The sequence below is a fragment of the Schistocerca serialis genome, chromosome 2 (genome assembly GCF_023864345.2).
Source record: "Schistocerca serialis cubense isolate TAMUIC-IGC-003099 chromosome 2, iqSchSeri2.2, whole genome shotgun sequence".
Classification (NCBI taxonomy): Eukaryota; Metazoa; Arthropoda; class Insecta; order Orthoptera; family Acrididae; genus Schistocerca; species Schistocerca serialis.
The window spans coordinates 580846643-580865223 of NC_064639.1; the positions used below are offsets into that span (position 1 = coordinate 580846643).

Genomic DNA, 18581 nt, shown 5'->3' on the forward strand with positions numbered 1-18581 from the left:
GATGGTGGCGGTTGATTTTGACAGTGCTTTTGATAAGGTGCGCCACAACTATCTGTACGCTGTACTGGAACAAATGGGATTTCCAGACCGTTTTACTGGTGTCATTAGAAGGATTTATGGGGGCGCACAATCCTTGGTACAGGTTAATGGGCGTACAGCAGGGCCCATTCAAATTCGACGATCCATTCGCCAGGGCTGCCCTCTTTCGATGCTGTTGTTCGCGATAGCGTTGGAACCATTAATTGGGAGGCTAACAAATTCTCTTTCTGGGATGGAACTGCGGGGCTACACCTTCAAATGTCGTGCCTATGCGGACGACCTCCTGCTGCTCGTTCGTTCTGAGGAAGAGGTGAAGACGGTCCTTGAACTGTTGTTGGACCACAGTGTGACGGCGGGTAGTGCAGTGAACATGAACAAATCAGCAGCAATGCCGGTTGGAAGGGGCCTTACGCCGGAAGAAATCAGTCCGTCTCCTTATGTGCAACGATTCCGCTATCTCGGCATAGACTTTACCTCATCTATAAAACATACTGCGGCAGTTAACTACCGTCGTATTTTACAGACAACACGTACCATGGTCCGACAACATCTCCTACGGCGCCTCGATCGTTTGCAGCGAGTCGAATATATGAACACTTCTCGAATGGTGCATATTTCGCAGATCCTGCCCCTACCACTCACGCTCGGACGTCGACTTCAATCAGCACTAGGCTATTTTGTGATGATTGGGTAGCCCCTCAAGGTGCGATACGCAACGCTCACGCTCCCTACGGACAAGGGGGGACTCAGACTTACGAATGTTCACTGCCGAGCGACGGCGCTCCTTCTAGCCACGATGTACAAGCAATGGCGTAGCGGGCGTGATTCCCTTACATCCCGCCTACTGGATCTCCTAGTTCCAGCGTCCCTCACACCTCCGGTGGCTGTGGGCAACATTACGCCACATTTTGCGCATGTATCAACATTTACCGTGGAACTTAGTTATATCAGAGACGAGCTTCCGCGCACGAGACCGCCATGCGCGAAGGATTTTTATGTTTGGCTGCTACGACGGATAAGTCGCAATGTCATTGAACTCAAACACCCCAAGTTGCATTGGCCGAAGATTTGGAGACATGTACACCAAAAATTCCTTCCTACCTTCGTTCGGGCACTGTGGTTCTCTGTCGCCTGTGGTAAGTTCAGCACCAATCAACGGCTCCATGCAATTGGACTAGTGGACACTCCACTATGCCCGAAATGTCGGCAAGTGGATGACGACCATCACCGCTTAACTTGTATCGCGGTGGAGGACGTATGGCCCCTAGGAAGACAGATGGTGGCTTGCTACCTCCGTGTTACCCCGCAACATATTACACCTGCTTCCTTCTTACATCCGGAGAGTGACTACTTTCCGGCGACTAAATCACAGTCGATCATCTGGGTCAAAGGTTGTACGATCGCGTACCTCTATGGGGATGCTGCCAAGTCGCGACTTGACTTTTGGTATTTCTTGCAGCAAGCCCACAATGAGGTTCATCGATGGTTACACTATAGGAAAACCTTTGCCAACTATCTTCAGGCAGTCTTCCTCAACCCCCCACGCAGTTGGGATGTGCCGGGTGCAGTCGGTGTGGACATTTGACAGCTGATAAAGAACCTCACGCTTCTCTCACCTTCAATATGTAATGCACATACTATACCATGAAATGATCTACATGCTTCTTTTAACAGAGTCATCTTTACGGAAAATAAATAAATATATAAAAAAAAGTGGTCAGCGCGACGGAATGTCACTCCTAAGGGCCCGGGTTCGATTCCGGGCTGACTCGGAGAGTTTTTCCGTTGAGGGACAGGGTGTTGTGTTGTCCTAATCATCATCATTTCATCCACATCGAAACGCAAGTCGCCGAAGTGGCGTCAAATCGAAAGACTTGCACCTGGCGAACGGTCTACCCGACGGGAGGCCCTAGTCACACGACATTTACATTTACCTATACCGTATGCCCAGACCTTCCTTAAGAGTCTGCAATAGGTCATCGTGTTAAACGCCCTCCGGAAACCCATAAATATTGAATCTGCCTGTTCCCTTACATCCATGCATCGCAGAATATCATGAGAGAAAAGTGCAAGCTGAATTTATGGGTAGGTGACTGATATTTTGTCCTGTTAGTTTGTTTGAAGATGACACCATACAGAAATGAGGTAATATCGCTGTATTATGTTTCATTTTCGCCTGTTTGTCTTTCTTTAGTGATGGTTCACTGTTTTAGAGAAACTGGCCAGTATAAAAGGTTCACAGTGTTTTACGTGTCCATTTGCTGTTGCAGCGTGACGGTGACGTGGGGGTCAGAGGGGCGAGCGACGGTGAGGGTCTACGTGTTGGAGGGCGCCTCCGAAGCCTGCCAGAACGGCTCGAGGCAGGGCAGGCCCTGCGCCACCAGGAAGTCGCTCGCCGAGTGCAACGCCTTCTGCGGCCTGGGCACCGGCGCCCGCAACTACACCGTCAACCACCTGCAGTGAGTAGCCTCTCTCCGGGCACAGCATCCGACTTATGTGGATATGGTGTCTGTTCCTTCGGAAATGTCCGAAGGAACAGACACCATTGATGACCTGTAGCCGTCTAGAACGAAATAAGAATTATATTAATACCGTCAGATGCTGACGGGCGTTGATATATATCAACGGGGGCATGTGAAAATGTGTGCCCCGAACGGGAGTCGAACCTAGGGTGTCCTGCTCACACGGCAGACGCCCTATCCATCTGAGCCACCAAGGGCGCAGAGGATAGTGCGACTGTAAGGACTATCTCGCGCACGCCTCCCGCGAGACCCACATTCTCAGCTTGTATGTCCATACACTACATTCGTAGTGTCTCACCCCATCACACTCATAACTCGTGGAAGACACTCTTACCATACCATATCCATACAGTCCTGGCAGTACTCGTCATGACCTTCTTCTTCTGTGCGGTTGCACACATATTCCCCGAACTCTTACGGGACTTGGTAAGAATGTCTTCCACGAGTAATGAGTGTGCTGAGGTGGGACACTACGAATGTAGTGTGTGGACATACGAAGTGAGAATGTGGGTCTCGCGGGAGGCGTGCGTGAGATAGTCCCTGCAGTCGCACTATCCTCTGTGCCCTCAGTGGCTGAGATGGGTAGAGCGTCTGCCATGTAAGCAGGAGATCCCGGGTTCGAGTCCCGGTCAGGGCACATATTTTCACCTGTCCCCGTTGATATATATCAACGCCAGTCAGCAGCTAAGGGTATTGGTTCAAATGGCTCTGAGCATTATGCGACTTAACTTCTGAGGTCATCAGTCGCCTAGAACTTAGAACTAATTAAACCTAACTAACCTAAGGACATCACACACATCCATACCCGAGGCAGGATTAGAACCTGCGACCGTAGCGGTCGCTCGGCTCCAGACTGTAGCGCCCAGAACCGCACGGCCACTCCGGCCGGCGCTGAAGGTATTAATATAATTCTAAAAGTAACGGTGGTGACGCGCCTTCGAAGCCCCTTGGGGTGCAGGCGATATTGTTTGGCTGCTACTGCGTGGATGCGATGCCATCTTCGGTGGGGATGGTGTGCTGCTTGCTACCAATGCGTTCAAGAAGTGGAAATTTGGGATTGGCCAGCAATACGCCACCAGGTTCATCTCATTGACAAGAGTACTGCCATTGAATATGTTGATGGAAGCGAATATGTGGCCTCGTCGTGCATCGTCTGGAGCTGGAGTTCGGCGATTATGGCGCGTCCGACCATGCGAGCAGGGCGAGGAAACGGACCGTCACGTTTCAGGTGGAAATTTAATTGACGGTGTGTGGCTCCCCTGGGCACGACTGACGACCGTACGACATTGCTCTAGTGCTGACAGCTGTGGCTTGCGTGACCCCAAACATGGGACCTCGGAGGGGTGGCGAAATAGGCCCGCAGCGGGAACGCAACGCATAGGGGGTGAAAATGTCCGTGAGATGCACGCGAGTTTTCCTATCTTCGTTTTCCTCTCACATGCCTACAACAAGAGGTCTGGCCCTCGACTAGCGACAGTGAACGCACGCTGGTGTCACATTGTCATTTATACAGTGTCGTTTTGTCCAACTTGCATCATAAGGAAGCGAATGTTCCGAACTGTCGTCAATGACTAACACGGGGTATGTGGCAACAGTGTGCTTGGTTCAGAGAGATGCCGCCTCCAAACCTGTCTCAGGTTCACCAGTGATGTTCTTGCTGCCACTTGGCAATGGTATTTTACGGTATCACAGGTCGGCTTTTGCTGCTCCCAAGTTTCGGTTGGTACAGTCTGCTGCGAAAGTAAAAAAGAAAATCTGCTGTGTGAATAAGAGAGAATTGAGGAGTGAGTCCTCTGCGGCTGAGCAGTGTTCGTCGTTGCGTCTATAGATAGCTATAATCTGTTCATTTAACTTGAAAGAAGTGAAATCAGTGTAAGCTTCAGTTATTTTGTCGATATAATACGACACAGCTGCTAATTTGAGTTCAATGAAGTAATCGATAAGTCTACTTCGCTCAAAGCAAGAAAATGCTAAGTAAAATCATAAAAAAATCCGCAATACCTCGAAAAGGGATATTTCAGCAGTTTTTCATTATATCCCTTTCTTGTAATTAATAATTTATGCTTTGTGCTTCTTAAGACAGTGAATCAATAACCAAATTAATGATCAATAAATCGGTCACAATCCACTCTGCCTACAGTGTACTGATAAAAAAAAAAAAAAAAAAAAAACGATGGGATCTGTAGGAAAATGCTTGCGAAGATAAAAATAATTGTGAGAATAAGGCAGTCAGACAATTTTAATTACCGCATTCTGAAAGGGAAAATGGGAGAGAAAGTCATTTCCGGCTTTGTGAAGCTGCGGCTATAGCAACACTTCTTTAAGGGAGCGAAATAATGAGAAACTCCAAAAAGGCAGAAGATACGTAGAGCTAAAAATAACTATTGACAATAAGCCAGTCAAACAATTTTGCAATTTTATTTACCATAAGCAGCTGAAATCAAACATATTCCAAGCTAAGTGAGGAACGACTAAACGCAGTGTGAAACGGAAAACTAGAATAGAACCTCACTCACGTTTTATCAAGTTATGACTGTAACAGTTCTTCTTTGTGGGAGCGAAGATGGCCAATAAAGCACAAAATCTACTTAGAGGGGGCAGAGATGAAATTCCTTAGATATATAAATGATAACATTTTAGCAAGTAGGAAAGTGTGAACTAATGAAGGAAGTAGACGGATCAGGTAAGTAGGACGGGATATAGCAGAAGAACGGAAACAGTTCACAGTGGTGGGAATGTGCATTTCAAGAGTTCGAAAGAAATGGGAACTGGCCAAAATACCTTAAAAGAAAAGAATAATCAGTAATCATAAGAACAAATCGATTGTAATTTAACTGAAAGATTACGTGAAAACTAGATGATGAAGGCTCCACTTTTGAACGCCCAAAATCCAGTTTGCCAGTGCAAAGAATGAAACGAAATGTGCATGAAGCACTCTTAGCCGGGATTTCCCTTCTGGGGAGTTGGAGCGACTGGTGCAAATCTTTTTATTTGGCTTGTGCGTCGTCGATCATGAAGACAAAACACACACACACACACACACACACACACACAGTCTCAAGCAGTGGTACCCTGGACCCGATGGGAATCGAACACGGGGCCTTGTGATCGCGAGTCAGTTACACTAACCAGAAGACTAGTAGTTGCTGATGGATGAAAACACTTACGAAGCTACAACGGGCTATGCCTTACTTTTGAAACTATTTTTGTTAAACCTTGACGCCTGTAATGGTGGCACCACTCCCAACTTGGCAGTACGGGGGGTTGCCTTCCATTCAGCGTGAAGTGCTACGATGGCAAAATGAGTATTCCGTCGCAAAAAGGCAGTAGGTTGTACACTGCAACACTTAAAGTCGTTCAGCTGAAGAGACCTGAAGCATCTCACCCGAATACTGCCATGATGTATACATTTTTACGTATCATGGCTACATGATATTTCTTAATTTTTTCTACATACAGAACTAAAAAACGTTAATTTTGAAGTAAAACAACATAAAAAGACACATGAGACATAAATAAATCATAAATACACCGAATTTTAATATTCGACAGTCTTCCTATGAGCAAATCAAATGCCGTTTACAGAAATAAAACTATTAATACTTTGTTTGGCATATTATTCATTATATAGGCCGAGGCAGCTAAGACAAGCCACCCCAAATATATCCAGGATTAATAAATATGTCGAGGCATGGTTTTCACCAAGTTATAACGGAAAATATGGAGAATTTCCTGACATTCGCAAGTAATTTTTATCTTTTATAGTCGATTTTTTCTAATGAAACAATGTACTTCTTTCTGTGGCATCTGAAAGATGAGATCTTCAGCGACATAACATGTATGGGACTTGATCAAATATTATCAAGTTAACAGCACCGCAAACCACTGTCCTGCCGTCAGGAGAAGAGGTTCCACAAACGTCTGCCCCATTATAGCAACTGTAATCAAACACCTAATTGAGGTACAGTTCTTGTGTTTACCTGTGCTCTTGAAACCCATCAGCCTGTGTTCTGCTTCTGTAGCAATCAGATAACTTACTAGTAAAGCTATTGGGACGTCCACAACGTATACGACAATCGAGAAAGTGAATATCGTTAAAGGCGAATATCGCCAAACTATTAGAGCAGCTATATGACTGTGTACTGAAATGTACCCAAACCGTTCCAAGCACTCTTATCTGTCTTTGCAAACATTATAAAAAAATTCGGAAACTATACACTATAAAAATTACCTTCGAACTTCAGGAAACTGTCCGTTATAACTTGGTGGAAACTGCAAGTTGATATATTTGTCCATTATAGATGTATCTTGGGTGGTCTGCTTTAGCTGACACATACTGAATTGCTTCTTTTTGATGGGGTAGCTACTGCTGGGCTGTTCCTTCTTTACTCTCCTCTCGTGACAAAAGTGATGCTTCTCATGTTCCTATGTTCATAGCCAATAACATTGATAGATCGTGACAGTGTAGATTTTTCGCTGCCTTTAGGTCCGCAGATCGTGGTCCAATGGTTAGCGTCACTGCCTGTAGATTGCGGAGTTCCAGGTTCGATTCTCACCCGTGTCGGAGATTTCCTTCACTTGGAGACTGGGTGTTTATGCTGTCCTAGTCATTTAATCTCATCTTCAACGACTCTCCAGTCGCCGATTTGGCGTCAAATAGAAAGAGATGCACCACGCTTCCGAATCACCCCAGACACCGTATCCCGACCAGTGATGCCAACTGATCATTTCAGTAGATCTAGAGCAGCTGTAAAGTAATAACAGGCATAATACATGGACACCTTATCTTTCATGTCGTTATTATCGAAGAATTTGAGCCTCGATCAGATTGCACCCTTTTAAGATAATCAGGTAACTGCCTTTAATCATACTTCACCGTTGTAAGTTGATCCACTGCAACAGAACGTTGACCTGCACACCATAACATACACTGATAAGCCGAAACACTATGACCACTGCCTGCCGCGACGACGGGTGCAGCCTGGTGGTGTGCCGGGCACGTGACGCGGTAACATGGTACACTACTGGCCATTAACATTGCTACACCACCAAGATGATGTGCTACAGACGCGAAATTTAACCGACAGGAAGAAGATGCTGTGATATGCAAATGATCAGCTTTTCAGAGCATTCACACAAGGCTGGCGGCGGTGACGACACCTTCAACGTGCTGACATGAGGAAAGTTTCCAACCGATTTCTCACACACATACAGCAGTTGACCGGCGTTGCCTGGTGAAACGTTGTTGTGATGCCTCGTATAAGGAGGAGAAATGCGTACCATCACGATTCCGACTTTGATAAAGGTCGGGTTGTAGCCCATCGCGATTGCGGTTTATCGTATCGCAACATTGCTGGTCGCGTTGGTCGAGATCCAATATGGAATCGGTAGGTTCAGGAGGGTAGTACGGAACCCTGTGCTGGATCCCAACGGCCTCGCATCACTAGAAGGCGAGATGACAGGCATCTTATCCGCAGGCCTATAACGGATCGTTCAGCCACGTCTCGATCCCTGAGTCCACAGATGGGGACGTTTGCAAGACAGCAACCATCTGCACGAACAGTTCGACGACGTTTGCAGCAGCACGGAATATCAGCTCGGAGACCGTGGCTGCGGTTACCCTTGACGCTGCATCACAGACAGGAGCGCCTGCGATGGTGTACTCAACGACGAATCTGGGTGCGCGAATAGCAAAACGTCATTTTTTCGGATGAATCCAGGTTCTGTTTACAGCAACATGATGGTCGCATCCGTGTTTGGCGACATCGCGGTGAGCGCACATTGCAATCGTGTATTCGTCATCGCCATACTGGCGTATCACCCGGCGTGATGGTATGGGGTGCCATCGGTTACACGTCTCGGTCACCTCTTGTTCGCATTGACGGCACTTTGAACAGTGGACTTTACATTTCAGATATGTTACGAACCGTGGCTCTACCCTTCATTCGATCCCCGCGGAACCCTACATTTCAGCAGGATAATGCACCACCGCATGTTTCAAGTCCTGTACGGGCCTTTCTGGTACATAAAATGTTCGACTGCTGCCCTGGCCAGCACATTCTCCAGATCTGTCACCAATTGAAAACGTCTGGTCAATGGTGGCCGAGCAACTGGCTCGTCACAATACGCCAGTCACTACTCTGGATGAACTGTGGTACCGTGTTGAAGCTGCATGGGCAGCTATACCTGTACACGCCATCCAAGCTCTGTGTGACTCAATGCCCAGGCGTATCAAGGCCGTTATTGCGGCCAGGAGTGGTTGTTCTGGGAACTGATTTCTCAGGATCTATGCACCCAAATTGCTTGAAAATGTAATCATATGTGAGTTCTAGTGTAATATATTTATCCCATGAATACCCGTTTATCATCTGCATTTCTCCTTGGTGTAGCAATTTTAATGGTCAGTAGTGTATGTAAGCGGACCAGACACTGACGGGGGTCACCCTACCGAAGACGTTGGCTGAAAATGTAGAAATCCATTGAGATAAGCAACTCTGACAAAGGGCAGATTATTATTACGCAGAACTGTCGAGTTCCTGATACGCAGAATCAGTGATGTATTACGTTCGAAAGGCGGACAAACAAGCTTCTAAGTAGACGATCATAATGTTTTGGCTCATTAGTGTACACGTCTTGTGTTTATTATAGTATGGAGATTTTTATTTAACAATTCTTCAGTAACCTTGGATCATCTCTTCGAATCATCCTTTTAATGACGACAGATAACCCGATGCGAGAGGGTGGTAACTATAGACGGCAAGGCAATAAATGAGGGTTATTTGTGATATTTCTAAATGCAGAACCATTTGTGTCATGAAAATACTGCTAGAAGTTGTAAATTACTATTTCTGAAACTGTGAACTAAACAATTTGAACATATACTTTCTTTGTGTAATTATGTTACTGTCAGAATTAAAATGTGAGCGTGTTATTGGCATAAACATTGAGTGCCACCACACTGCGTTCGGTTCAAAGCATTGTGAGTGAGTGTCCGTAGTAATCGAGCACATACACAGAAAAACTGGAGTGAAGGGTGATTTTTCTTAAGAGTTCTTCATACACTTGAGATTCACAATCCACAAAATATCCAATGAGAGGCCAGATACATTAGCGGGATAATAGTAGCTTTACACCTGTATGCGGATGATGAAGGCTTCATAAATTGCAAAGGGCTTCCTGCCCGTGACTGCGCCGTTGATTAGTACTTTATTTTAATTTGATTAGAGTTTTTTAACTTCTGGTTGTATGTATTTTGGTGTTTTCAAGGAGTTTTCAGGACAAGGTTGGATTTATTTTTAAAAAATTATTATTGTTTTTACAATGTAATGCAGGATGAAGGGTGTTGACGTATTAGTGTGTAATTGTCGATAACATCTGATTAATTGTTCTAAGAATTAAATTTTCTGGTTTGGACACTACATATATGCAAGGAAAATGTGATTACATTTCTTCTGCGACATCCACAGAAGGGACTACTTCATAGGTGTATTCGGAATAGATAACGTGGAACTATCAGTGGTTAAATCTGTTGCGGTATATGAAACTTAAAACTTTTTAACTCTTTTAATCTCTGAAACCAAGACTTCGAAAGAACTTTCAGCAGTAATTGTCCACAATATTTCTGTTTACTGCGTTCCAGTAGTTCATATTCATCTTTTCTTTGGTGTTCTGACCTTATACAAGTATATAGTGTGCTCTTTATGAAATATTCTCTGTAGTGTAATACTACTAAGTGTGTCCTTTTGAAGGGCCATCTTCGCTTATTTGTCGTCTAGTTCAATGTCTTTAATCGTAGTATGTCCCTTGCTGGGTATATACCTTACCCAATATTATTGTTGTGCATCGTGGCTTTCACTAAGTCTAATTGCAGTCCGTTAGATAGCAGAAAAACTGGAAGTCTTACTGAGGAGCGAACCAGCACAGTTTTTTTGGTAACTGATGTGTTCCAACGAATGACTTTGGTGTAGAGTAGAAAACATTGTTTGCTGCATTTATTTTATTTTACTAATAATCCGCGGGATGATATAGTCACATTTTTCGGAGGGCAGGAGCGCGATCAAAGGTTTAGACCACGGCACCCGCTGTGGCTGACTCTTTGCGGGCATTGTGAAAGATGTGGCAGTCCAACGGCATCTGCTCGGATAATGACCTGGTTGCAATTTACCGGAAATACAACAGTAACAGTCTTTACGTCTTCTCCATGTAAAGCAGCACCATCATGGGAAGGGCAATCATACAGTTTTAGTTATCGCCTTTATTTGCGAGTGGAACAGGAATGGAAACAATCAGTAGTGGTACGGGTTGTCCTCCGCCAGCGCCGTAAGGTGAATTGCGGAGTATCGCTGTAGATGTAGACCAAATGGCGTTATTAATTTATTCTCTTCTGAGTGAGCACCACAGCTTCGATGAATTTGAAGAAGACGTAAGTCCATAGGTCTGTATTTTAAAAATGTATCTTTCTATCACTGTTATCTTGGAGCATAGCCCAGTTTCAAGAGCATCTATAACAGATGTGGGTGCAACGTCCTCTTATCTTCATACAAAAATCGCGTGCCATGAGTAATTGTACATCGTCGTCAAAAATGATTTAAAAAATAAAGTGCACGGAATGTTAATGGTGGCGAGAACTGTAAATTTAACACAATATTAAAAGGTTAATTCTAACTAGTAACAACAAGAAGGCAAACCTGATGTGTATTTTTTAGCTGTGTCTTTCCCGAAAATTAATTTATTGTGTATTTGCATGTACGTACTGGAGTTCCCGTAAAAACTATAATTCCCGCGCAACAGTAGCAGCCAAAACAAAATCGAACAGCCCATTGATAAAGCGGAGTCTTGTGTGGTAATAAGTTTTCTCCATTTGAAGAGGAACAACGCTGCAACAACTTACGCTAAGCTGTCAGAAGTGTACCGTAACAATGCAGCGTCATTTTGACACAGTGACGAGGTGGCCCAGACGCTTCCAGTCTGGACGATGAAAACGAAGTGGCGGACTGCCTCTCCGTGAAGAGCTCGAAATCACAAAAGAAGAGGATGCCCTGATGCTCGAGGACTGGTGTATCGCAATCAAAGCCATAGTCAAAAAGAAGCAGTTTTCAGCAACCTTCTCGACGATCTGGACGTGATTAAGGTGGACGCCCACTAGTTTTCGGGACGGCTCATACCTATTCAAAAGGTTCCTCGAACTGAGGCAACAGCGGAAATGTTGCAGGCGCTTGAGACCAGTCTAGATTAATACTTTATCCTCCTAATCTCCATGAATGAGAGCTGACAAAAAATGCAGATTCAGCCATCATCGGGGAACGTCGTGCTACTGTTTGGGACTGCCATCGTGTTGCGGTAAAAGATTATTCTCTTAAGGAGTAAACCGTCGCATGAGGATATTACCAAATTTTCCTGAAGAGGTTATGGGTAAGTTCAAGATGAAGCGTCGCAGCGAGGTGTTCAAGGCAGTGCTTCTCCTCCACGACAACGCCCCCTGCCCATTCTATACAGGGCATACATAAATTTATTGCTCCTATGCTTTATGCTTTTTTTCGCCAGACCCCTTTTTCTCCAGCCATGACACCAAGTGCCTATTTGATATTTCCCCGTATGAATAAACCATTTCGTGACAGTCATTTCTAGAACGACGACGAGTTGATTTTTCGATGTGGAGTGTACAGTGAAGAGTCAAAATGCAGACTTCTACAACCAATGTCTCCGCCAAATCAATGATTGGGAAAAATGTGTCACATCGAAGGGTGACACAATCAAGAAATTCCAAGGCGGCAGCGTAATTTCTTTCGAGGTGATAATTAAATAATTTTGACTACCCCCCGTACGTAACTAGGTGTGACACAGAATGTGAGTCACTATAGCCAGTTTGCAGCAGTGATTAGTTTTCAATGAGAGAATACGATGTCCCAGTGTGCACAGTCTGGGTTCGTGTTTCATCTGCCTCGGTCTTTGCTTTGTCAACGATCTTGCTGACGAGTAAACACCGGTTCCCGTCAGATTACCGAAGTTGGGCAGCATCGGGCGCAGCCGGTAATTGGACGGGTGACTGTCCGGGTACGCCGCATGTTGTTGACATTTTCCGCTTTGCCTTAACGGCAGAGGAGTGTTGGAGTAAACGCCCTGATCGCCAGTCTTCGCGCCAACGTCCTGGATTAAATACCAAACATCTCCGCAGTGTTTCTTGAAGTGAAGGCAAGCGACACTTTTGGCGGGATCCATCTGTCGGACGGCAACGTTAAGCTCCGTGGCCCTCTAGGTGATCTCGAGAGGAGTGGGCTGTGTGCCCGCAACAGTTTTCACCCTCTTCCTTATTTCATCATCTCCAACACGGGCACAATACTGCGCTTTATCCAACCCAATTGCAGACACTTACACTTAACAGAAACATCCACACGTATCTCATATTAGAAGAGTGCAATAAGTAATGCAACACACATTTTTGCTGAAAGAACGTTGGTTTTAGTCAGGATTCCAATACCCCATATTATTCCCGAATCTTTTGCCCTCAAAGCTCTATTTTTCAACGCAATCTCCGTTCAATGCGACGGCCGTAGGCCACCTTACTGGGAGAGCCTCTGTGCCTGCACGGTGCCACTCTACTGGTCGAGCCGGCCGCTGTGGCCGAGAGATTCTAGGCGCTTCAGTCCGGAACCGTCCGACTGCTACGGTCGCAGTTTCGAATCCTGCCTCGGTCATGGATGTGTGTGATGTCCTTAGGTTAGTTAGGTTTGAGTAGTTCTAAGTTCTAGGGGACTGATGACCTCAGATGTTAAGATCCATGGTGCTCAGACCCGTTTGAACCATTTACTGGTCGACGTCGGAGCCAACGTCTTTCTGCATCAGTAACCTCCCCACCATCCACGTACTGCTTCTCGCGGAGTGCACTGGGCCAATCAGATGAAAGTCGTCTATTAGATGGCGAGGAACCCAGCGGCAACACACCTTTGAGTACCCCCAACTGGTGGACAAGTGTGTTAGCACTACCAGCACATACGACCAGTTGAGCATCGAGGTGTCTGATTGTATTCCGCCGATCATCTCGAATGAGTGTCTACACGTTCCAACACTACAGGAAACACAGCTGTGTGCAGCCAGCCGGCACGGGGGAGATCGGAGAGGTTTGGCCGACTTCGTTGCGGTGTTAACATGTGCATCGCTCAGCGACTCGCCCTGTTTTTGTTAGATGGCGGATCCCCATAGAGATCCTGCGAGCACCTATAAACGTCTGCCATCCTCTGGTTTTCCGCCAAAGGAAATTCAATAACTGCTCCTCCGTTGCAGACGCCACTTTGGAGCCTACGTATAGAGCCACTACGTATCAGAACTTTGTGAAAGTATAGGAACTGCCAGCTATACCCGGCGAACTTCGTTCCGCCTCTGAAAATCTTTATATGTTATATCTGACCCGGCAAACGTTGTTTTGTCATATAAATTATCTCTAGTCTATAAGAATACTGTATACATGTAACACAATGTATACCGGCGAACTTCGTTCCTCCTCTGAGAATCTTTATATATTATAGCTGACCCAGCAAATGTTGTTTTGCCATATAAATTATCTCTAGTCTATAAGAATAGTATATACGTGTAACACAATGTAAACGTGTAACACAATAGCCGTTGTTGGTGGGAGCTCATGACACAAACAATAATAATGGCCCAAAACTGTCTAAGGAGTTAGAATAGGGCGGATTTAACAATTGTAGCCGATACACGGCTCGTCCATGAGCATACAAACATAGCGGCAATTTCGTGTCGAAACGTGTTCGCCAGCATTATGAATAAGGCCAAGCGTAAAAATAATGTACGGTTAAATTCTTTTAGAGGAACAGAGGAGAACATAGGAACTTCTTTGTTTCACTAAAAGAATTTGATCGTAGGATATATTTCCGTACGATAAAAATCGATCCGTGTGCGCTAGGCCTAAATGTCGGCTTGGCGAATGACGCGTGCTACCTAGTTAAACTTTTCGGTCTAGTTACCTCGATTCAAACAGGGATATTCGAGTCTTTGCTTTTGGTACGATTTCATCAGTTACCTGTCTATCGAATAGTGAATGACTATCAAAGGTAGACACCTGGCGGCGATAACTGATCAAGTGATAATTGATCAGTTGTCGACCGGGGTTGAAAATTATTAAATTACTAAAAGCGCTATTAAAAAATAGGGGTTGGTGGTAGAAGAGTGAAAATTTAGGGTTGCGTGTATTCTTTAATGCCACATCATAAAAAAATAAAAAGTTCTGTCCAAAAAATAAGAAAAAGATTTTGGGGTGGACCAACCTTACCCCTAGGGGTATGAAAAATAGATTACGACCGATTCTCAGACGTACCGAATATACATGCAAAATTTCATCAGAATCAATCGAGTCATTGATCAAGTGATAATTGATCAGTTATCGACCGGAACTGAAAATTGTTAAATTACTAAAATCGCTATTAAAAATAGGGGTTGGTGGTAGAAGGGTGAAAATTTAGGGTTGTGTGTGTTCTTTAATGCCACATCATAAAAAAATAAAAATAAAAAGTTCTGTCCAAAAAATAAGAAAACGTTTTTTGGGGTGGACCACCCTATCACTTAGGGGTATGAAAAATAGATTACGACCGATTCTCAGACCTACCGAATATACATGTAAAATTTCATCAGAATCGATCGAGCCGTTTCGGAGGAGTATGGCAACTAACACTGTTTTTTTTCCTTTATTGTAATTTTGCACCTTATACAGGGTGGGATGGCAGCGGCAATTTTGTACCGCTCTTCAGCCTCAGACAGTACAAATAGAGATAGACAATGAAGACACATAAGTAACAGAACATAATGTTGGTCAAAGTAACAGTAGACACAGGAATTAAAAAACACGAAGCCGTTCACACGTGAAGAAAACCAAAGACCGTCAGCACTGTGCACGAAAACTGATGGTGACGATACACGTGAACGATGGAGCGTGGGCGGCGAAAAACACTAAAGCACAAACACGACGGCACACTCACAAAACTGATGGCGACGATCGCTGGCGCGCTAATGTTCACGAGGCGTGTGCGAGACCGGGGACCTGCCGAAAGAGGAGAAGAGGGTGAGGGAGAAGGGAGAGTTTAGATGCCAGGGGCAGAGGAGATGGGGGGAGGAAAGAAGGTATGGGGGGTAGGGGAAGCCCGGGGGGAGGAGGGGGCGGGAGGGAGGAGGGAGAGAAGGGAGGGGGGTGCTCTGAGGAAAAAACACAGGAAGTGGAAGAGGAGGATCAAAGCTCATAGGAGGGTAGATAGAGGGGATGAGGGCATCATAAGGCAGGGGGAGCTGGTGGAAGCCACCTTGGTAGAGGGTAAGGAGCGTGGAGAGATGGAGAGCAGGTGGGACGTGGGAATACAGGTGCGGCAGCAGACGGCGGTGGGAGAGGATGGGAACGACAAGCAGGTGAGGGGGATCTAGTTCATGGGAGGTGTAGAGGATCCGTATCCGTTCGAGGAAAAGGAGGAGGTGTGGGAACGGAATAAGGTCGTACAGGTTCTGCATGGGGGAGGGGAGACAGATGCGATAGGCGAGGTGGAGAGCATGGCGTTCGAAGACTTGAAGGGATTTGTAAAAGGTAGGAGGGGCGGAGATCCAGGCAGGGTGGGAATAACAGCGGATAGGGCAGATGAGGGATTTATAGGTGTGGAGGATTGTGGAGGGGTCCAGACCCCATGTGCGGCCAGAAAGGAGCTTGAGGAGACGGAGTCGGGAGCGTGTCTTGGCTTGGATTGTCCGGAGATGGGGGGTCCAGGAGATGCGACGGTCAAGGGTAACGCCAAGGTACTCAAGGGTGAGGGTGAGGGCGATAGGACGGCCATGGATGATGGCATAGAAGTCAGGGAGACGGAGGGAAGGTGTAGTTTTGCCTACAATGATCGCCTGGGTCTTGGAAGGATTGACCTTGAGCAACCACTGGTTGCACCAAGCGGTGAACCGGTCAACTGACACTGTGACAGGAGAATTTTATATATAAGATAGGGATAGGGACTGAAGCGGGAATATTCTAGGATGTCTCACAACAAATGTCTTTTTTTGTTTCAGCCGAAGTTTACCGAGAAAAAAGTTTTGCATTACTAATTGAATGCCCCTCATAATTCACGAAAGAAAGGTACCTGCGGGCGGGAAGGAACCTTTCGAATTCGGCAGCTGCACCTGTCCTTTCGGGTCTCCCAGCCATTAATGGCCTCCCCGCAGACTTTACTTACTTGACTACTTTGTGTTGCAGCGAGGGCAGGAACTCGACGGCGCGTCCCGAGGTGGCGCCGTTGGGCGGCTGTGCGTGGCGTGGCGCGGAGGCCAACTTCTCGACGGACCTGATCGCACACTACGCCACCTGCACGCCGGACGTCCACCACTGCCCGGACGGCTTCTGCGACCCACTGGAGCAGATCTCTGCCCTGTGTCCCCAGGATTGTGTCAGTGAGTACCTAAAACGTTCACTTACTGATGGCCCTGACGGCTGTCTACAAATGGGGTGCCTTTTTTCGTCTAGATGTATTCGCTCCGCTATTACTGACTTCTTGTCCCAGCTTACAGGTGGGGCTGCCAGCTCATTAATAAACTATAACTGTGTAGGCTTCCGAAGCCAAAGTCCGCTGGCGTAAAAGTTTTCTGAGCCAACCAGTAGACCCAGAAGAATGCCACTGCAACCCTGGCCGAAAGGTTGATTCCTCCACTATAGGTTTTTACATTATGAGGCGGTACGATACTCAGAAAACTTTTATGTAATTTGTTAACAATCTGACAGTAGCGCAAAGCCACTTACTTGTCGATTTTGCGCCACCTCGCTCACAAATTGAAAGTCTCTGGTGTGTGTCGTTTTGCATCTTTGTTGCCAATCTGTAACACATAATTAGTGAATACTGTATATGCAGACAAACAGCAGCAAATCTGTTGTTTGATGTTTTACAGACGGCGTTACTGCATGCAGTACTTTTCGTTCCTGTATTGTTATTTCGTCCCCCTCGCTCTATATGGACTGGGGATGGGCTGCTAACAGTACAATATTCCCTCTTCAGTTGCGAGCACTTTTGAAACTAACAGAGACGATAAGAAATGTTATTTGAGGAGAAACGTTACACATGGTTTAAAAACAACAAACAAGATGTAAAAACGTGGAAATGTTTTATTTTTTAAATTAAAAAATCAAAGGATGAACAGCTAAAACGTCGAAAATACAGTATACAGTACATTTTAAAACAACACAGCAGGAAGGTTCAATTCTTTTAAAAAAACCTGCATTTCACTTAAAATCTGAAGGACCTCCAGTGGGAGAGAAGGATTTCGGGATGAGAGAATACGTTCTATAGTGGTTGAGGGATGTCTATAGAAAAGATAGGGATCTGTTAGGTAAGAAACTATGGAGATGAAATTAGATGTTGGTGGGGAGGGGGGTGATAGTGAGAAGGCAAAGGTAAGAAAGAAGAGGGTGAGGAAGAGTGTGGTGTGTGGGTAGGGTAGTGACATTAAGAGAAAAGAGGTAGGGGTGCACAGGGCGGAAAAGTAGCCCTGATGTGGGGTGGGATAGGTAGAGAAGAGTTAGAGTTGGTGGGAGGGACATGTATCGGGGCAGATCTCATTGTCTGGGAGAGGGAGTTGATTGACATTTCTCTGGGAGAGTACGCGGAGAGTATGTAGGCGTGGGGCTGGTGGGGTGTGTCAGTAGAAGCGCAGCAGCGCATGACGACTGGAAGATCGAGGGGAAACTATACGATTATTGGAGTCGAGTTTGCGCATCGTGTAGGTCGTTCAGAGGTGTTCAATGTGTGTGAGGAGAGGAGCGATATTGATGCGTTGGTAAATGATCCTTTTGGGGGAAGGTAAACGGATGCGGGAAGCGAGGCTAAGTGCACTTCGTTTCATGCTCTGGAGGGACATATAGAACTTGGGTGGGACGGATATCCAAGAAACATTTGCATAGCAAGGGGTGTGAATGTGTGGAGGCCTGTAGAGGGTTGTAATCCCCAAGTTAGGCCAGTTATTAATTTTAGTCTATTGTGGGATTTCTGCTGC

At 45.8% G+C, this 18581-nt stretch overlaps 1 protein-coding gene across 1 annotated transcript in view; it reads left to right on the plus strand.

The window, feature by feature from the left end:
- LOC126456245 (uncharacterized) overlaps nucleotides 1–18581 on the plus strand; it is a 410153-nt gene that overhangs the window by 304539 nt on the left and 87033 nt on the right. The window contains exons 9-10 of the mRNA XM_050091997.1: nucleotides 2310–2498; nucleotides 16795–16988. Coding sequence (XP_049947954.1) covers nucleotides 2310–2498; nucleotides 16795–16988 — 383 coding nt within the window. The remainder of the gene's footprint in view (nucleotides 1–2309; nucleotides 2499–16794; nucleotides 16989–18581) is intronic.